We start from the raw sequence: 17,330 nt of genomic DNA on the forward strand, positions 1-17,330 counted from the left end.
AAGATAACTGGGCCGGCCCGGTGGCGCACTGGATAGTGCGCCGCTTGGGAAGCGCGGCGGCGCTCCCGCCCGAGGGTTCAGATCCCACATGCAGACCGGTTCCCGCTCACTGGCTGAGCGAGGCGCAGGAGTAACACCAAGGGTTGCAATCCTGTTGCCGGTCCCCGGTCCGGTACGGGGGCAACACTGAGGGTTGTGATCCGTTGCCGGACACGGGAAAAAAATAAATAAATAAATAGATAAATAAATAGTTACGCTCAACAACAAACAACCTGTCTTAGTCTGTTTTCTGTTGCTATAACAATACCACAGACTAGGTAAATTATAAGCAGTGGAAGTTAATTCAGCTTACAGTTCTTAAGGCTGTGAAGTCCAGTGTCAAAGTGCCAACATATGGTGAAAGACTTCTTGCTGCATTATAACATGGTGGAGGGCATCACATGGCAAGAGGGCAAGAGTATGCCAGTTCAGGTCTCTTTTCCTCCTATAAAGCCAGCAGTCCTATCATGGGGGCCCTATCCTGATGATCTCATCTAATCTTAATTACCTTTCAAATGCCCCACCTCCAAACACCATCAACATGAATTTGGGGATTAAGTTTCCAACACGTGAAATTTGGATAACACATTCAAACCACAGCATCCCACCCCTGGCCCCCCAACTTCATGTCCTTCTCACAATGCAAAATACATTCCTTCCATCCCAAAGATTCCAAAAGCCTTAACTCATTCCAGCATCAACTTGAAAGTCCAAAGTCTCATCTAAACCAGATATGGGTGAGAGTAAAGGCACAATTCACCTTGAGGCAAATTCTCTCCAGCTATGAGCCTATGAAATCGAAAGGAGTTATCTACTTCCAAAATATAATGGTGGGATAGATCGAGGATAGACACTAGCCATTCCAAAAGAGGGAAAGAGGTAAGAAAAAAAAGAGTAAGAGACACTAACTAGACCAAAACCCAACAGGGAAAACAACAATAAATCTTAAAGCTGGAGAATAACCTCCTTTGACTCCTTGTCTTGAAATTTGGGCACAGTGGGGTGGGCTTGGGCCCCCAAGGCCTCAGGAAGGTCCACCCTCACAGCTTGGCTAGGTTGAGTCTACACTTCATCTCTCTTAGGTTGGATCCTCCCACCTGCAGCTTTCCCAGGCTGGCATTGCATGCTGGTAGCTCTATACCTCTTGGGTCTTGGGGATGGCCTCAATTCCACAGCATTACCCTAGTGGGGAGTTTCTGCAGCTGTTCCACCTACAGCAACCTGGGATTCCACATCATCCAATACATCATTTGAAATCTAGGTGTAGGAAGCCATCCCCCAACAGCTCTTGCATTCTGAACACCTTCAGAATTAACACTACGTGGACACTGCCAAGGTTTACCATTTGTACCTTCCAGAGTGATAGGTCGAGCTGCACCTGGGGCCTGTTGAATGATGGCTGGGGCAGACAAGGGGTACTGAATCAGAATGCAGGGAGCAGAGAGCTGAGTGGGCCCTGGGCAGTGAGCCCACGGAGGACACCCTGACCCCATGCCTGGAAACCACTCTGTCCTAGTAGTCTGGGACTGCGATGGGAGAGGCAGCTGCTAAGACCTCTGAAATGCCTTTAGGGTCTTTCTCCTATTTTCCTGTTGAGTAGCTTCTGGTATCCTTCTATCCATACTAATATCTGTATCAAAGAAAAGGTGGCTTCACCACACCCTTTATTTACTCTTCTGAACATGCTTTTCCACTCTTTACACAGCCAGGCTGTAAACTTTCCAAATTTTTCCACTCTGCTTCCCGTTGCATCTTACATAAGTGTTAAAGGTAGCCATGCAGAGAAGCCTGAATGCTTTGCTGCTTAGAAATTTCTTCTGCTAATGGGCCGGCCCGGTGGTGCACTGGAAAGTGCGCCGCTTGGGAGTGTGGAGGTGCTCCCGCCGAGGGTTTGGATCCCATGTGGAGACCGGTTCCCACTCACTGGTTGAGCGCGGTGCGGGCGCAACACCGAGGGTTGCGATCCCGTTGCCGGTCCCCGGTGCGGGCGTGACACCGAGGGTTGCGATCCCGTTACCGGTCAGTAAAAAAGACAAAAAGGAAAAAAAAAAAAAGATCTTTCAGAGGTACGGCACACATATCCCCATATGTGTCATGTTACTGAGGGTGCTCCTGATGGAAACGGGTTTCCATTTTGATGATGAGCCCTAGAGAATTGAATCCTTCTTTTACGACCACACGTGTGTGTGAGCAGGAAGTTTCCACAGCCTTGCTTCTGGCTCTGTGTGTTGCCAACCTCGCACATTCCTGACTACCCCCATTCTTTTCATGCTGGCATTCCAGGCAGGTTTGCCTTGGCCATTCGGGCTACACCTCCATTCCCTGACACCAGGTGAGCTTCCTGGAAGCCATTCCTACATGTGCCCAGGGCATCTGCAATGTCCTACTGTCCCAGAAGCAACTGCTGGCATGTGGTCTACCCCTCACCACCCAAACCCCATGTATTGACTTCCCCTCAGCCACACACCAGACTGCCCATAGCCACTCCAATGCCACCAACAGCAGTGACAGAGAGTAAGTCAGAGTATAGGAGACAGCAGTCAGCCAATTGGAATGAAAATATTTTGCTTCTGCGAATTTCACAAAATCATATGACCTTGGGAGCACATTGGAAGAGGACTATGCAAGTTGGGGCCCTGAAGCTTAAACTGCATTTGCTTCATGACGGCATTACCAGCACTGCACTCTCCCGAGTGAGCCACAGGACCAGCCCCTAGTTCGTAACTCTTAAATTCCACCTTCCATAAAGCCCTTGGGCATGGACACAGTTCAGCCAAGTTCTTTGCTACTTTGTAACAAGGATGATCTTTGCTCCAGTATCAAACACGTTATTCCTCAGTTCCATTTGAGGCCTCATCAGAATGGCCTTTACTGTCCACATTTCTATCAACATTCTGATCACAACCACTCAAATGATCTCTAAGAAAGTTCAGACTTTGCCTAGTCTTCTCTTCTGAACCTTCACCAGAATCTCCCTTAATGCTCCATTTGCAACAAGACAGGCTTTTTCTAGACTGCTCCTCCAAACTCTTCCAGCCTCTACGCATTAACACGTTCCAAAGCCACTTCCACATTTTCAGTATCTGTTATAGCAATAACCCTACTTTGCAGTACCAATTAATTTTCTGGGAGGCTGTGAAATCCAATATCAAGGTGCCAGCATCAGGTGAGGGCCTTCTTGCTGCATTATTACATGGTAGAGGGCATCACATGGCAAGAGGGCAAGAGTGTGCTAGCTTAGGTCTCTCTTCCTCTTCTTATATACCCAGAAGTCCCATCATGGGACTCATACCTACCCTGATGAGCTTATCTAATCCTAATTACCTCTCAGATGTCCCGCCTCCAAATACCATCAACATACAAATTTGGGAATTAAGTTTTCAACACATGAAATTTGGGTAAGGGGACGGCCTGTGGCTCACTCAGGAGAGTGTGGTGCTGATAACACCAAGACCACAGGTTTGGATCCCATATAGGGATGGCTGGTTAGCTCACTTTGGAGACTGTAGTGCTGACAACACCAAGTCAGGGGTTAAGATCCCCTACCGGTCATCTTTAAAAAGAAAAAGAAAAGAAAGAAAGAAATTTGGGTAACACATTCAAACCATAGCACAATCCAATCCAAAAATGGCCAAAGGACTTGAATAGACAAGTCTCCAAAGAAGATATACAAATGGTCAAAAAGCATATAAAAAGATAAAGAGATGCTCAGGCTGTCTAGTTAGCCCACTTGGTTAGAGGTGGTGCCAATAACACCAAGGTCAAGGGTTCAGATCTCTACAGTGACCAGCCACAAATAAATAAATAAATAAATAAATAAATAAAAGCTCAACATCACCAATTATTAGGGAAATGCAAAATCAAAAACAATGAGGTACAATTTCACACCCAGTAGGATAGCTATCTTCAAAAAAAAAACCAGAAAACAAGTGTTGGCTAGGATGCAGAGAAATTGGAACTCTGTGTATTGCTGGTGGGAATGTAAAACGGTGCCGCCACAATGGAAAATAGTATGGAAGTGCCTCAAACACTTAAACACAGAATTGTTATATGATTTAGCAATTCCACTTCTGATCCAGCAGTTCCAAAAAAATTGAAAGCAGGGACTCAAACAGATATTTGTACACCCGTCTCATAGCGGCATTATTCACAATAGCCAAAAGGTGGAAGAAACCCAAATGTACATCTATGGATAAATGGATAAACAAAAGGGGTTTTATGTACAATGAAATATTATTCAACCTTAAAAAGGAAGGAAATTCTGACACATGGTACAATATGGATGTATCCTGAAGATATGCTAAATGAAATACACCAGTCATAAAAGGACAAATAGTACATGATTTAACTTATATGAAATACCTAGGAGAGTCCAATTCATAGAGACAGAAAGCAGAATGGTGATTGCTAGAGGCTGTGGGGAAGGAGGAATGGGTAGTTATTGTTTAATGGGTACAGAGTTTTAGCTTGGGAAGATGAAAAAGTTATGGACATGGATGGTGGTGGTAATTGCACAACAATGTGAACGTACTAAATGCCAGTGAACTGTACACTTAAAACTGGTTAAAATGGTAAATTTTATGTTACATATATTTTACCACAAATAAACAAACAGTTAACTAATCCAATAATTTTTGAATACAGTGCTTGGACTTTATGCATTGAAACGAAAATAACTCCAAGTAATTATGAGTATTGATCTCCAAATACTAGACATTTTTTTTGCAGAGGCATGGGTTAATTCTTCTGAAACTACTTTTTATACATGCTAGGACTAAACAAATAAGTAAATATATCTGTTTTTACACTATGGGAGAAAAGAGTTATCTATTAATATAGAAAGTGGAAAGCATAGAATGTTTTCCTGTTTGCTGGATTGAAATTGAAATTGTCAGTGTGAACTTACTGGGTTTTAATACACATAGTAAGTAGAAATATAGAAACAGATAAAGATATGTGTGGGTAGAAATATAGAAACAGATAAAGATATGTGTGGGTATGTATGTATGTGCTCACATGTAAACATACACACATTTCTTTCCCAGTTCTGTCCTTGGAGAAAGCCTAGAAGCAATAATAATCCATTATCAATAAGCACACCTAGCACCCAGATCTTGCTTTCTGAGTACTCTTCTTTGCTAAAAAAAACAAACAGGGCTCTGTATTAGTTTTCTATTGCTGCCATAACAAATTAATACAACTTTAGTGGCTTAAAACAACTCCCACTTATTATCTCATAATTCTGTAGGTCAGAAGACCAAATCAGCTTGCCTCGGCTATTATCTGTAAGTTGTGGGATCTTCCTGGTTTATTCAAATTATAGGGAGAAGTCAGTTCCTTCTGAGCATCAAAATAAATAACGGATTTAAAGTAAAGAATTTAACGTATTAGGCTGGCTGGTTAGCTCAGTTGGTTAGAGCATGGTGCTGATACACCAAATTCTAGGGTTCAATCCCTGTACTGGCCGGCTGCCAAAAAGAAAAAAAAAAAAAAAGAACCTAACCTACTGAATAAAGTAAGAACCTCTGCATCGCACTGATTAAATAAATAAATAAATAATTGGTAGAGAAAGAAAAGACCTTCCTTATCATAGAAATCCAACTCACAAATGTAGAATGACTGATGGAATTAGAAATATCTCCTATTTCTAGACATCATAATACATAGACTTATAAAATAAATAAATAAATAATTGGTAGAGAAAGAAAAGACCTTCCTTATCATAGAAATCCAACTCACAAATATAGAATGACTGATGGAATTAGAAATATCTCCTATTTCTAGACATCATAATACATAGACTTATATAATAATAATAATAAATGGATTTAGTCAAGAATGGATGACTAAACTAATGAGTGAAAGTTTGAAGATTAACAGGAGATATATATAGTCTCAAGTATATTCCCACAACATACCTTTACAAAGGGTAAAATAGTAACTTTACAGTGGTGAAAGCTGGCAGACATCACCTGAACCAAATGATTGAAATTAACATTGTCAGTAAGGAACTAATCCATAGCAGAGGTCTCCTGATATGATGAACCAAGATGAACTCAGCACCATTTCTGTGGTATTCCTGCTAGAACTGCATAACCTGAATCTCATCAGGAGGAAACATCAAACAAACCCACACTGAGGGAAATTCTACAAAAGAACTGGCTTATATTCTTCAAAAATGTCTACATTACGAAATACAAAGAGTCAGGAACTGTTCCAAATAAGAAAGCTAAGAAACATGACAACTGAATGCCATGCATAAACTTGGATTTTTTTTTTTTTACTATAAAAGACATTATTGGAAAAACAGATTAAATCTCTATAAAGTTTATAGATTATAGTATTCGTTCAAATTTCTCGATTTTGATAATTATTTTCTGAGATATGCAAATGTAGTTAACAATTTCTTTTTTAAAAAAAGGAAATACAGGCCGGCCCGGTGGCGCGCTGCTACAGTGCGCTGCTTGGGAGCGCGGCGGCGCTCCCGCCAAGGGTTCGGATCCCACATACAGACTGGTTCCCGCTCACTGGCTGAGCGAGGTGCAGACGCAGCGCCGAGGGTTGCGATCCCGTTGCCGGTCACGGTCCGGTGCGGGCGCGACACTGAGGGTTGCGATCCGTTGCCGGACACGAAAAAAGACAAAAAAAGGAAAAAAAAAAAGGAAATACAGACTCGGAAGTATTTAGGGATAGAGGGGCATCATGTCTGCAACTTACTCTTAAACAGTAAGATAGAGAATAGAGTCAACATTCGGGAGAATCTGAATAAAGGGATTCTGGAATTCTATGTACTATTCTCAAACTTTTCCATAAGTCTGTAAGTCAAAATTAGAAAAAAAAAAAAGCTTAAGTTGCTAATTTTGATAAACTGTCCTACATTGTTATAGAGATGTAGTTTATTGTTGGGGTGAATAGTAAAGTATTAGTAAATGAGTTGTCAAAAAATGGGTTTTACTCACTGTCTTGAAGGCTGCCAAATTTTAGTTGTGGTAAATCAAATTTAAAATAATATTTAGATTCTCTGCCAGGAGTTAGCTATAGTGTTTATATTAAATAATAGGATGAGAACTTAAGTCCAGATACAGAAGAAAACAATAAAGCACGTGAAAACTAGCCCTTTTTCCCTCCAATTATAAACAGCAATACACATTGTTCATTGTAGACTTGTGAAGTACATTAAGTGTAAAAAAAGAAAAAAACTCTTTAATCCCACCATCTACTAGTAATTATTTTAAAACATTTTTTTTTTTTTTAGATGACAGGTAAGCAGATCTTAACCCTTGACTTGGTGCTGTCAGCACCACACTCTCCAAAGTGAGCGAACCAGCCATCCCTATATGGGATCTGACCCCATGGCCTTGGTGTTATCAGCACCACACTTTCCCAAGTGAGCCACAGGCCGGCCCTAATAAAATTTTTTATATATATATAATTGAATTAATCTACCTCATATACTGATAATTATTAAAATTTCTCCCTTTATTCTTACCCTCCACATCTGGGATGTATTAATTGTATTAATTTGTTTTCTGTTTTTGTTTTGTTTCTTTTTAACATTTAAATAATTCACTAAGAATTTCGGTAAGGAATCTAAATTATTGAACACACAAAGCAACACATTTTTTATTTATTTATTTATTTTATTTTTTATTTATTTTTTTTGGTGGCTGGCCGGTATGGGAACCAAACCCGTGACCTTGGTGTTACAAGGCTGGGCTGTAACCAGCTGAGCTAACCAGCCAGCCCCCAACACATTATTTAAATGACCATGTTATTTATTTACATATATACATGTACATATTTATGTATATATGCACACATATGTGTATGTATTTTTTCCTAGGCAACTGTAAGGATTTTACATTTTCCAAAGAAAAGCAAAAAGTGAATACAAATTTATATATCACTGAAGTTAAATGAAACATTTTAAAACTACTATACTTAAAAAGTATATATATAATAAATACTATATATATATATATATACACACATATACATATATTCAGTAAACTCTACCTCCCCTCTCCCCTAAAACTACTATACTTAAAAAGTATATATATAATAAATACTATATATATATATATATATATATATACACACATATACATATATTCAGTAAACTCTACCTCCCCTCTCCCCAAAAAAGCAATTGGTAAGAGGCCTTTGGGGGCTTGTCTTACAAAAAAGCAATTGGTAAGAGGCCTTTGGGGGCTTGTCTTACTCTCTTAACTCCAGCAGAGAAGAGGTGAGTACTTTGAAAGCTCTATCTTTTATTTCAAAGGAGAGAAAAAATCAGCACTGAAAAATATTTTGTTCTCTGAAGCTGTTCAATTTAGAATTTTTTCCTTCAATCCGTGTAAACTCCAGACTGTGCTGTGTGCTTTTTCAACCAACATCAGTTATAAACATAGTTCTTTTAGGATTCATTGCTAAGTTTAAAAATGCTCGGTGTGAGGTATACTAACAGAGAGAAAGAAGGTGCTAGATTGTTCTTTGAAAACCTTAAAGACTAAGTTCACCAGGGATGCTAATAAAATCTATTTTTAAAACTCTATTGTGTAAGTAGTCATAGGCAAATTGGCTTCTCTGAACTATGTTATTTATAGGTATTATCTGCTTTATATGCACTCACCAGTACTTTTGGAATTCTTGTCATAAGAATGTCCAGCGGATCTGTTTTTTAAAAAGATATAAATAATATGAAATTACTTGTCAGCTTTATAAGTACTAAATAGTGTATTCCAAATTTTAAAAGCATAGTATTGAATATGCGTTTTACTTTTCATGTTTCCATCAGACATGTCTTACAAATTTTCTCCTGTAATTTTGGTTAAATCCTAAAAGCGCCAAACTTTTTCAAAGTGACCTATCTGAGAATTTTAACCATACTAAAAAGGACTTATTTTAAGTCAGATACGGTCTTGTTCTTATAGTTCCCTAATCTAATTCCTATAGTGAGCTCAGTAAAGTAGTTTGGGCTTCTGTGCTATCTATCCACAATATTTTCTTGCTGACTTTATTTTTAATAAAGTAATTTGAGCATTGAAAAAAACTATCCTTTGAATAGTAACTAAAGTGTGCTGGAACTGATAAGTTGGTCTGTAATGTTTCTAATTTTGTACAAGTCTTTTTTTTTTTTTTTCTTTTCTCAAATTAAGACAAAACATCCTTCCTTCCCGCTTCCTACAATTTATTCAGTGACCAAGAGAGATCACTGATCTCCTGATAGACTAGGATCCAGCACTCCAACAAGGACTGTGAAGAACAGAAAACAAAGATTACATTGCATCTTTTAAAAAGTCTTCAATGTCACTAGATATGAAAAAGACGGCCATGGGCCAGCCCCGTGGCTCACTCAGTAGAGTGCAGCGCTGGTAGCGCTGAGGCCGCGGGTTCGGATCCTATACAGGGATGGCCGATGCGCTCACTGGCTAAACGTGGTGCGGACAACACCAAGCCAAGGGTTGCGGTCCCCTTACCGGTCCAAAAAAAAAAAAAAAAAAAAGCCATGAGTGCAGCAGGAACCATGACTGTGGGCTGAATTGGACAAAAGTCCCGCAGCTTTCACTTTTAGGGACTACGGGAGGGAAGGGATGAGGAGGAATTGCCTCCAGCAGTGACTTCAGCAGCTAATCGTCTTCACCACTCAGGAAACAGTGGTAAAAACCTGCTCAAAATGAAGATTTATGACGAAAGGAACTTTAGTGTGAACCATGACTGTGGGCTGAATTGGACAAAAGTCCCGCAGCTTTCACTTTTAGGGACTACGGGAGGGAAGGGATGAGGAGGAATTGCCTCCAGCAGTGACTTCAGCAGCTAATCGTCTTCACCACTCAGGAAACAGTGGTAAAAACCTGCTCAAAATGAAGATTTATGACGAAAGGAACTTTAGTGTGAAGAAAATGTCAAGATTAAGGTGCCTCTAATATTCATAGTCATCTGTCTCACTGGCAATTAGAAACCCCCATTTGACAGAAACGTAGCTAATGTCACACAGGAAAAACTGATTTGACTTGGAAACCCTCCATTGAGCTGGGGACGTTTTCTCGCTACTCTGTTCCCCGATGTCCTCGCTTTTACGTAAAGATGCTGCAGCCAGACTGCAATTTTCCCAGCAGGTTTGGCAGCGCCCCCTCGGGGCAGAAAGACGCACGCAGGCGACTGTCGCAGTGACCGCGTTTAGTCATTGCACCAAACCCTCCTCCCAAGCTTCCCTCAGAGGCCCTTCCCCTAAATAGTGAGCCAGCCTCCATATTTCCCATCCTGGCCCCACAACAAAGGTTCTCCTCTCCCCTCACTTCATTGCACTGGGGAGCAGTTCAAAGTAGAGCAGCCAGCCCCCCACCATCCACCCTCCTGGGTCGCCGTCCTCACTAAATCCCCAGGGCCCGCAGCCTCACCCTCCGCCGGCACCCTCGGTTCCGGCCGCTGCGGGCGGCTCTGAGGAAGAGCTGCACTCAGTCCAGTCGGACCCCGGACCCCGGCCAGGCATCTCCCCGGTGTCCGGACCGCAAGCTGTGTGGGGGAAAAGCTTTCTCTTTCCCCTCCCCCGTCAGCACGCGTGCGTCAGGCAAGGAGATATTGGGATGAAGAGGCGGACGACGCCAGATTCTAGCCCCTCCGATGCTGTCCGGACACTGCCCGAATAGCTTCGGGAGGGCGAGGGCAGATCTACGACCCTGGAATTAAGTTGGGGGAGGGACGGGAGTTCTTTAGTTGATCGCGCGTTTGCACGTTTGCATCTTTTGGTGGAAGGGATGCTTCACGGAAAGGAAATAAATATGTCTAAAACAGGAGGTGACTTCCACCTCAGCATTCCACACCCTCGGCAAATTGGCAAATTTGCAAATCTTCGTTGTCACCATATAGGTCAAACGTCGGTACTCAAACCAAGAACCAATGCACCCGGCTCAGGGATGTAGACCCTTATCCGTTATCCGTTATCACCCAGGCAACCGGACTTTGTCTGTATCTCAACAGCTGATTTCCGCCAACTATTTCTACGCACGCGCAAACCCGTTCCTCCTCTTCCGATTTTTTCAAGACGCGTTTCTCACGGGATTTGGCCCGCAGGATGCTCCGTAGTCAGAGGTGCGGCAGAACAAGAGACGTAAAAGGAATTTTGGATTGCGATTGGTTCGCACTTTGTGTTCCGGGAAGGCAGTGGGCGTCGCGCGAAGGCTGAAGGGAGTGTGGCAGGCGGCACCGGGAATCCGGAGTGCAGACATGCCTCGATATGCGCAGCTGGTCATGGGCCCTGCGGGCAGCGGGAAGGTGAGGACTTGGTGGGAGAAAGAGAGAGTCGGAGTTCATAGGAGGCAGGGGCCTCGGGTCCGGAGGGAGACGCTGGCGGGTGCGTGTATCAGGGACCCTGAGAACTCGCTCTGCTCTCCGGGCTTCACTGTCCTTTTGGTTGTTGTTTTGAAAGGGGAGTAATGATAATTGTTAATACTTATTGGATTCTTATGCCTCCGGGTACTGAGCTAAATGCCTCAGTTATTTCCACAACAACCATGTGATATAGGTCCTGTTATTCCCATTTTACAGATTTAAAAAGAGAGAGACAGCGACAGAAAGGTTAAGTTCTTTGCCCAGGATCGTAGAGTTAGTAAGTTACGGCCGGAGTTTGAATCCAGTTTTGTCTAACTCCAGAATCTGGCCATGTCTTGCTCCCAGGAGGTTAAAGTGGGGTGTCGTTAATTACTGTTTCTCAGAGCTTGAGACATGAACTTCTGATATCTGGGGTGATTTTAGGTGGTACATGGACGCAACACTAAGGAACATCAGATCATATATTGAGAAAGTTATTCCCTTTTCAGTTCTCTTTCAGTCCTTAACTACGCATTGAGGTAAAATTACGTTTGTGCTCATGTATCTTCAACGCTTCATTAATCCCCAAGTCTTTTCAGAGAGCAGATCTTAGACTCAGTTTTTAATAAGCAACTATTTAGCTAAAATTAAAAGCATTTTTAAGTTGTATATACTTTTATGATTACCAGCACACTATGAAAAATATGAGTATAACTGGTTTTTTGTTTACAATAGGGATACAATATTTTCTTGTAAACAGATATTAAGGGAATAATGTTAGGAGCACTCAAATACAGTAGAAATGAAGATATTGATTAAATAACAAAAATGTAGAGGTGTTTTGTGGCTACAATCTATAATTTAACAAACACGTTGTTCAGAGCCATTAAACTATTCTAGGTACAGGAGATATACATGTTACTAAGGTTTGACCCGTACGAACTCAGAGCCTGTAGTCTATTAGGGAAGACAGATAGATGACTTATTAATTAAGATACTTGTACAGGGGCCGGCCCGGTGGTGCACTGGAGAGTGCGCCGCTTGGGAGCGCAGCAGCGCTGCCGCCGAGGGTTCGGATCCCATGTGGAGACTGGTTCCCGCTCGAGGGTTCGGATCCCATGTGGAGACTGGTTCCCGCTCGCTGGCTGTGCGACACCGAGGGTTGCGATCCCGTTACCGGTCAGTAAAAAAGACAAAAAGGAAAAAAAAAAAAGATACTTGTACAGTGTGATGCATAGATAGGACACCCTTGGAGTGAGAACAGTATGTGTAAAGACACTGAAGGGAAAGCATGATGGAAGTTATTTCTATATTCTGGGTTAATTTTTGGACTGATTGTGTTAGATAAGTATCTCTATAAATTTTTTATGCCTACTGTGAAAAACACTCATTGAGCATGTTTCTTATGCCAAGCATTGTTTTGGGTCCTGGGGGTTGTGTGGTGAACAAAAACACTCGTGGAACTTACATTCAAGCATAATATGTCAGTCAATTAGAAATAATTATCAAGCATTTATTATGTACCAGGTACTGTGCTAGTTCCTGGGCTTATAAAACTGAATAAGATACATCTCTGCCTTTATACAGAGGGTGAAAGAGACAATCAAGTAGCCTAGAGATTTTAACATAGTGTGGTAACAACTACATGCGGGATAAAGGATTCTCTACCAAAAGTTGCAAACTGATAGCCCACCTCCAGACTATTTATTTATTTTTTAATTTTTAACTTTTTTTAAAGATGACCAGTAAGGGGATCCTAACCCTTGACTTGGTGTTGTCAGCACCACGCTCTCCAAGTGAGCCAACCGGCCATCCCTATACAGGGATCTGAACCCGCGGCCTTGGTGTTTTGAGCACCACACTCTCCCAAGTGAGCCACGGGCCAGCCCTCAGACTATTTATTGACCTTGATGTTCTTTCATCTTGAAATGCTTTTCCCTGGGCCGGCCCGGTGGCGCACTGCTACAGTGCACCGTTTGGGAGCGCGGCAGTGCTCCCGCCGAGGGTTCGGATCCCACATACAGACCGGTTCCCGCTCACTGGCTGAGCGAAGTGCGGGCGCAACACCGAGGGTTGCGATCCCATTGCCGGTCTGGTCCGGTACGGGCGCGACACTGAGGATTGCGATCCGTTGCCGGACACGAAAAAAGACAAAAAGGAAAAAAAAAAAAAGAAATGCTTTTCCCTTAGGTTAGCAAGCACATTTCCATGTGCTCAAATACTCCCTGCTCAAAGACATCATCCCTGACCTTCCCATCTAAAGCTTTGTTTGGACTGTACAAATCCTAGTAGAGACGTTCTATGCTAGGTGCTGCACTGAGAAACCAGAAATCTTCTCTTTAAATTCCACTTGTTACACATTAGAGCAGGAAGGAGCCTTAGTGATCATGGAGGACATCTCAATTAGAGATGAGAAAATTGACGGGAAGAGTGGAGAAGCCATTTCCCCAAAGTTCCCCATGAGTCCTAGCAAGGTCTGGATCTGCAACTCAGTCAGGTGTCCTGACTCCTGGCCCAGTGCCTTTTCCCTTGTTTTCAGTCAGTCTCTTGGTTGGTGAAGGCATAGTTTTGGCCTTAGTGGACACTGCTCAAAGAGTATGGAGATCCTTCTCAGGGTGCAGAGCGTAGCACTACACTGCTTGCTGCTCTAACTTCTCATGCCTTGTGACATTACAGAGCACCTACTGTGCCACCATGGTCCAGCACTGTGAAGCCCTCAACCGGTCTGTCCAAGTTGTGAACCTAGATCCAGCAGCAGAACACTTCAACTACTCTGTGATGGCTGGTAAGTCCTGAGCAGAGCCTCCCCCTCCTTCAGGGACAATAAGGGCAGGGTGGCAGTGAGTGCTGGCTGATCATCACAGAAGCCGAAAAATTAATGATTACATTCTGGTCCTCTGGTTTCATGGTGAACAGCATTGAGGCTGAGTGTTGTTTGGTGACATCCATGCATGGTGATGTGTGTGACAATATCCTTTCTTGGTCTTTGATATAAGATTTATAAGTGGGTGGACTCTTCCTTCACCAGCCTTCCTTTCCGTCCCTTTCATTCTTAGTCCTGCTGTAGGGAACCTGCTATACTGCTGATCACTATAAGTGAGCAGCCTGGGTGTGGTTTTTTTTTTAATTCTTTTAATTTGTTCATTCAGGTGTCTGTTGAACACTTATTTTATGCAAGACACCAGGGTTATAGCAGAGAATAAGACAAATCCCTGTTCTCCTTACCTTTTTTTTTTTTGTGAGAAAGATAAGCAAGCAATAAACAAAATGGTAACCATATTAAAGAATGTGGTAAGGACTGCAAACAGGCTGATGCGAAGGAATAATTTGGAGATATTGCTTTACGTAGGGTGGTCAGGAGTGATGTCTCTGAGGAGGGGATTTTTGAGCTGGAAGACTGGTAATATGCTCATCAAGCGGGGGAAAGGCCTTCCAAGATGAGGGAACATCAAGGCCAATAAATAGCCCATAGGTGAGAAAGAGTTTGGTATGTTCCAGAAGAGCAAAGATGTCAGTGAGAATAATGAGTGAAGGAAAGAAGTGGGTTTGGGCTAGTAGGACATGAGAAGTTTAGATTTTATTCTGTCAACAGTGGAATGCCACTAGAGAGTTTTAAACAGAAGAGGGGATTGACATCTGATCTATGTTTTTATTTTATTTTATTTTTTTAAAAGATGACTGCTAAGGGCATCTTAACCCTTGACTTGGTGTTGTCAGCACCACACTCTCCCAAGTGAACTAACCGGCGAACCCTATATAGGGATCCAAACCCATGGCCTTGGTGTTATCAGCATCACAGTCTCCCAAGTGAGCCACAGGCCAGGCCCTCAGATCTATGTTTTTAAAGGTATCTCAGGCTCTTAGCTTAAAAATGGACTCTAGGGGATCAAGAGTAGAAGCAGGGACCAGCAGTAGAGCTGTTGCAGTTGTCCAGGTGGCTTAGACTAGGGTGGTCATTGTGGAGATGTAGAGAAGCAGACAGATTCAGTACAGCTAGTCCGCCATATCTGCAGGTCTCATATCTGCAGGTTCCTCATCTGTGGATTCAACCAACCTTGTGTTGAAAATACTTGAGAAAAAAAACAATAAAAAATAAAAATATTACAATAAAAAAATACATTTTAACAACTATTAACATAGCATTTGCATTGTATGAGATGTTATAAGTAATCTAGAGATGATTTAAAGTATATGGTAGCTGATAACACCAAGGTCAAGGGTTAGGATCCCCTTACCAGCAAGCCACCAAAATAATTAAATAAATAAAGTATATGGGAGGATGTGCACAGGTTATGTGCAAATACTACGCCATTTTAAATAAAGAACTTGAGCATCCCTGGATTTGGTATCTACCAGCAGTCCTGGAACCAATTGCCCGCAGATACCGATGAATGAATATATATTTTGCAAATAGAATTAAGAGCATTTTGTGGAGGATTGAAACAATAGGGTATAGGTAAGTGAGGAATCAAGGGTAACTCTTAGGTTTCTGATTTGAACCGTTGAGTGCGTGATATCATTTCCCAAGGAGGAAGACAGTTGTTTTAGATTTAGGCAGTTCTCTTTACACTTACTAAGTTTGAGATGTCTGATAGATATCTAAGAGGCAAGTGGATATAATAGTCTGGAATTCAGAGATGAGGTCTGGCCTGGAGATAGAAATTTGGGTGTCAGCAGCATATATATAATACACAAAGCTACAGCACTGCGTGAGATCATGTTGGGAGGGAGTGTGGTTAGAGAAAAGGATGCAAGGCCAAGCCTTGAAGTCATTTAATCTTCACAGGTCTGGTAGAGGAAGTGGAGTCAGTAGCTGCGTGAGATCATGTTGGGAGGGAGTGTGGTTAGAGAAAAGGACGCAAGGCCAAGCCTTGAAGTCATTTAATCTTCACAGGTCTGGTAGAGGAAGTGGAGTCAGTAAGGTGGGAGGAAAATGTGGCTTCACAAAAGCCAGCAGGAGAGAATATTTTAAGAAGGAGGTGGTAGTTGGTAATGTCAGATACAACTAAAAAGTTGTATTAGATGAGGACCAAGGGTCTGGCCCATGGCTCACTTGGGAGAGTGGGGTGCTGATAACACCAAGGCCACGGGTTCAGATCCCTATATAGGGATGGCTGGTTAGCTTACTTCGGAGAGTGTGGTGCTGACAACACCAAGTCAAGGGTTAAGATCTCTTTACCCATCATCTTCTAAAAAAAATAAAATAAAATAAAAATGAGGACAAAGAAGTGGTTGTTAGTTTTGGGAACACGGAGATGTTGGTGACCTTGGCTAGGGATCTGAGTGCAGTGGTAGGGATGAAAGCAGATTGGAGTGGTTTGAAGAATGAATTGGAGGTGATGCAGTGTAGGCACTGAGTGGAGACAGCTTGCTGAAGAAGTTTAGCTGTGAAAGGAGCTGAGAAATGGTTTGATAACTGGAGGGATATGAGGGTCCAGGGAAGTTTTGTTTGAAGATTGGAGATGGTAACTGGAATGTACTTGTATGCTGAAGAGAATAATCCAGTAGAAAGAGAGAAACTGAAGATGCCAGAGATAGTGGAAATAACTGCAAGAATAAGAAGGGGGAGGAGATCCCGAACAAAATGGAGGGTTTCGCTTTTGCAAGGAGAGATGTTTCTGCCGTTGTAACAGGAGGGAAGGTGGGTGGAAGTTATCATGTAGTATTGGTGGTGGGAATCTGGGAGATTCTCTTTGTTGGCTTCTGATTTCTGTTAAAGATGTGTGTGGTCATTAGCTGAGAGGAGGAGATGTGCAATGGTCATCTTCCTCTAGAAAAAGGCATTGAATTATTTTGGGATTGTTTGGTTTCAGCAAACAGAAAGCACTCAAGCTAGCTTAAGTAAAAATAAGATTTATTAGAAAGATGGGGCCGGCCCGGTGGCACACTGGATAGTGCGCAGCTTCGGAAGCACGGCGGCGCTCCCGCCCGAGGGTTCGGATCCCACATGCAGACCGGTTCCCGCTCACTGGCTGAGCGAG

At 42.4% G+C, this 17,330-nt stretch overlaps 2 protein-coding genes across 2 annotated transcripts in view; one reads left to right on the forward strand and one right to left on the reverse strand.

The window, feature by feature from the left end:
- FAM216A (family with sequence similarity 216, member A) overlaps positions 1 to 10,828 on the reverse strand; it is a 17,629-nt gene extending 6,801 nt beyond the window's left edge. Inside the window, exons 1-2 of the mRNA XM_008570442.1 lie at positions 10,440 to 10,828; positions 8,672 to 8,712 (exon numbers count right to left, since the gene is read on the reverse strand). Of these exons, the coding sequence (XP_008568664.1) occupies positions 8,672 to 8,712; positions 10,440 to 10,531 (133 nt within the window). The 5' untranslated portion in view covers positions 10,532 to 10,828. The remainder of the gene's footprint in view (positions 1 to 8,671; positions 8,713 to 10,439) is intronic.
- Positions 10,829 to 11,222: 394 nt separating this feature from the next.
- GPN3 (GPN-loop GTPase 3) overlaps positions 11,223 to 17,330 on the forward strand; it is a 12,013-nt gene continuing 5,905 nt past the window's right edge. The window contains exons 1-2 of the mRNA XM_008570444.1: positions 11,223 to 11,313; positions 14,026 to 14,134. Coding sequence (XP_008568666.1) covers positions 11,266 to 11,313; positions 14,026 to 14,134 — 157 coding nt within the window. The 5' untranslated portion in view covers positions 11,223 to 11,265. The remainder of the gene's footprint in view (positions 11,314 to 14,025; positions 14,135 to 17,330) is intronic.

The sequence above is a fragment of the Galeopterus variegatus genome, unplaced genomic scaffold (assembly GCF_000696425.1).
Source record: "Galeopterus variegatus unplaced genomic scaffold, G_variegatus-3.0.2 Scaffold604, whole genome shotgun sequence".
NCBI classification, from domain to species: Eukaryota; Metazoa; Chordata; class Mammalia; order Dermoptera; family Cynocephalidae; genus Galeopterus; species Galeopterus variegatus.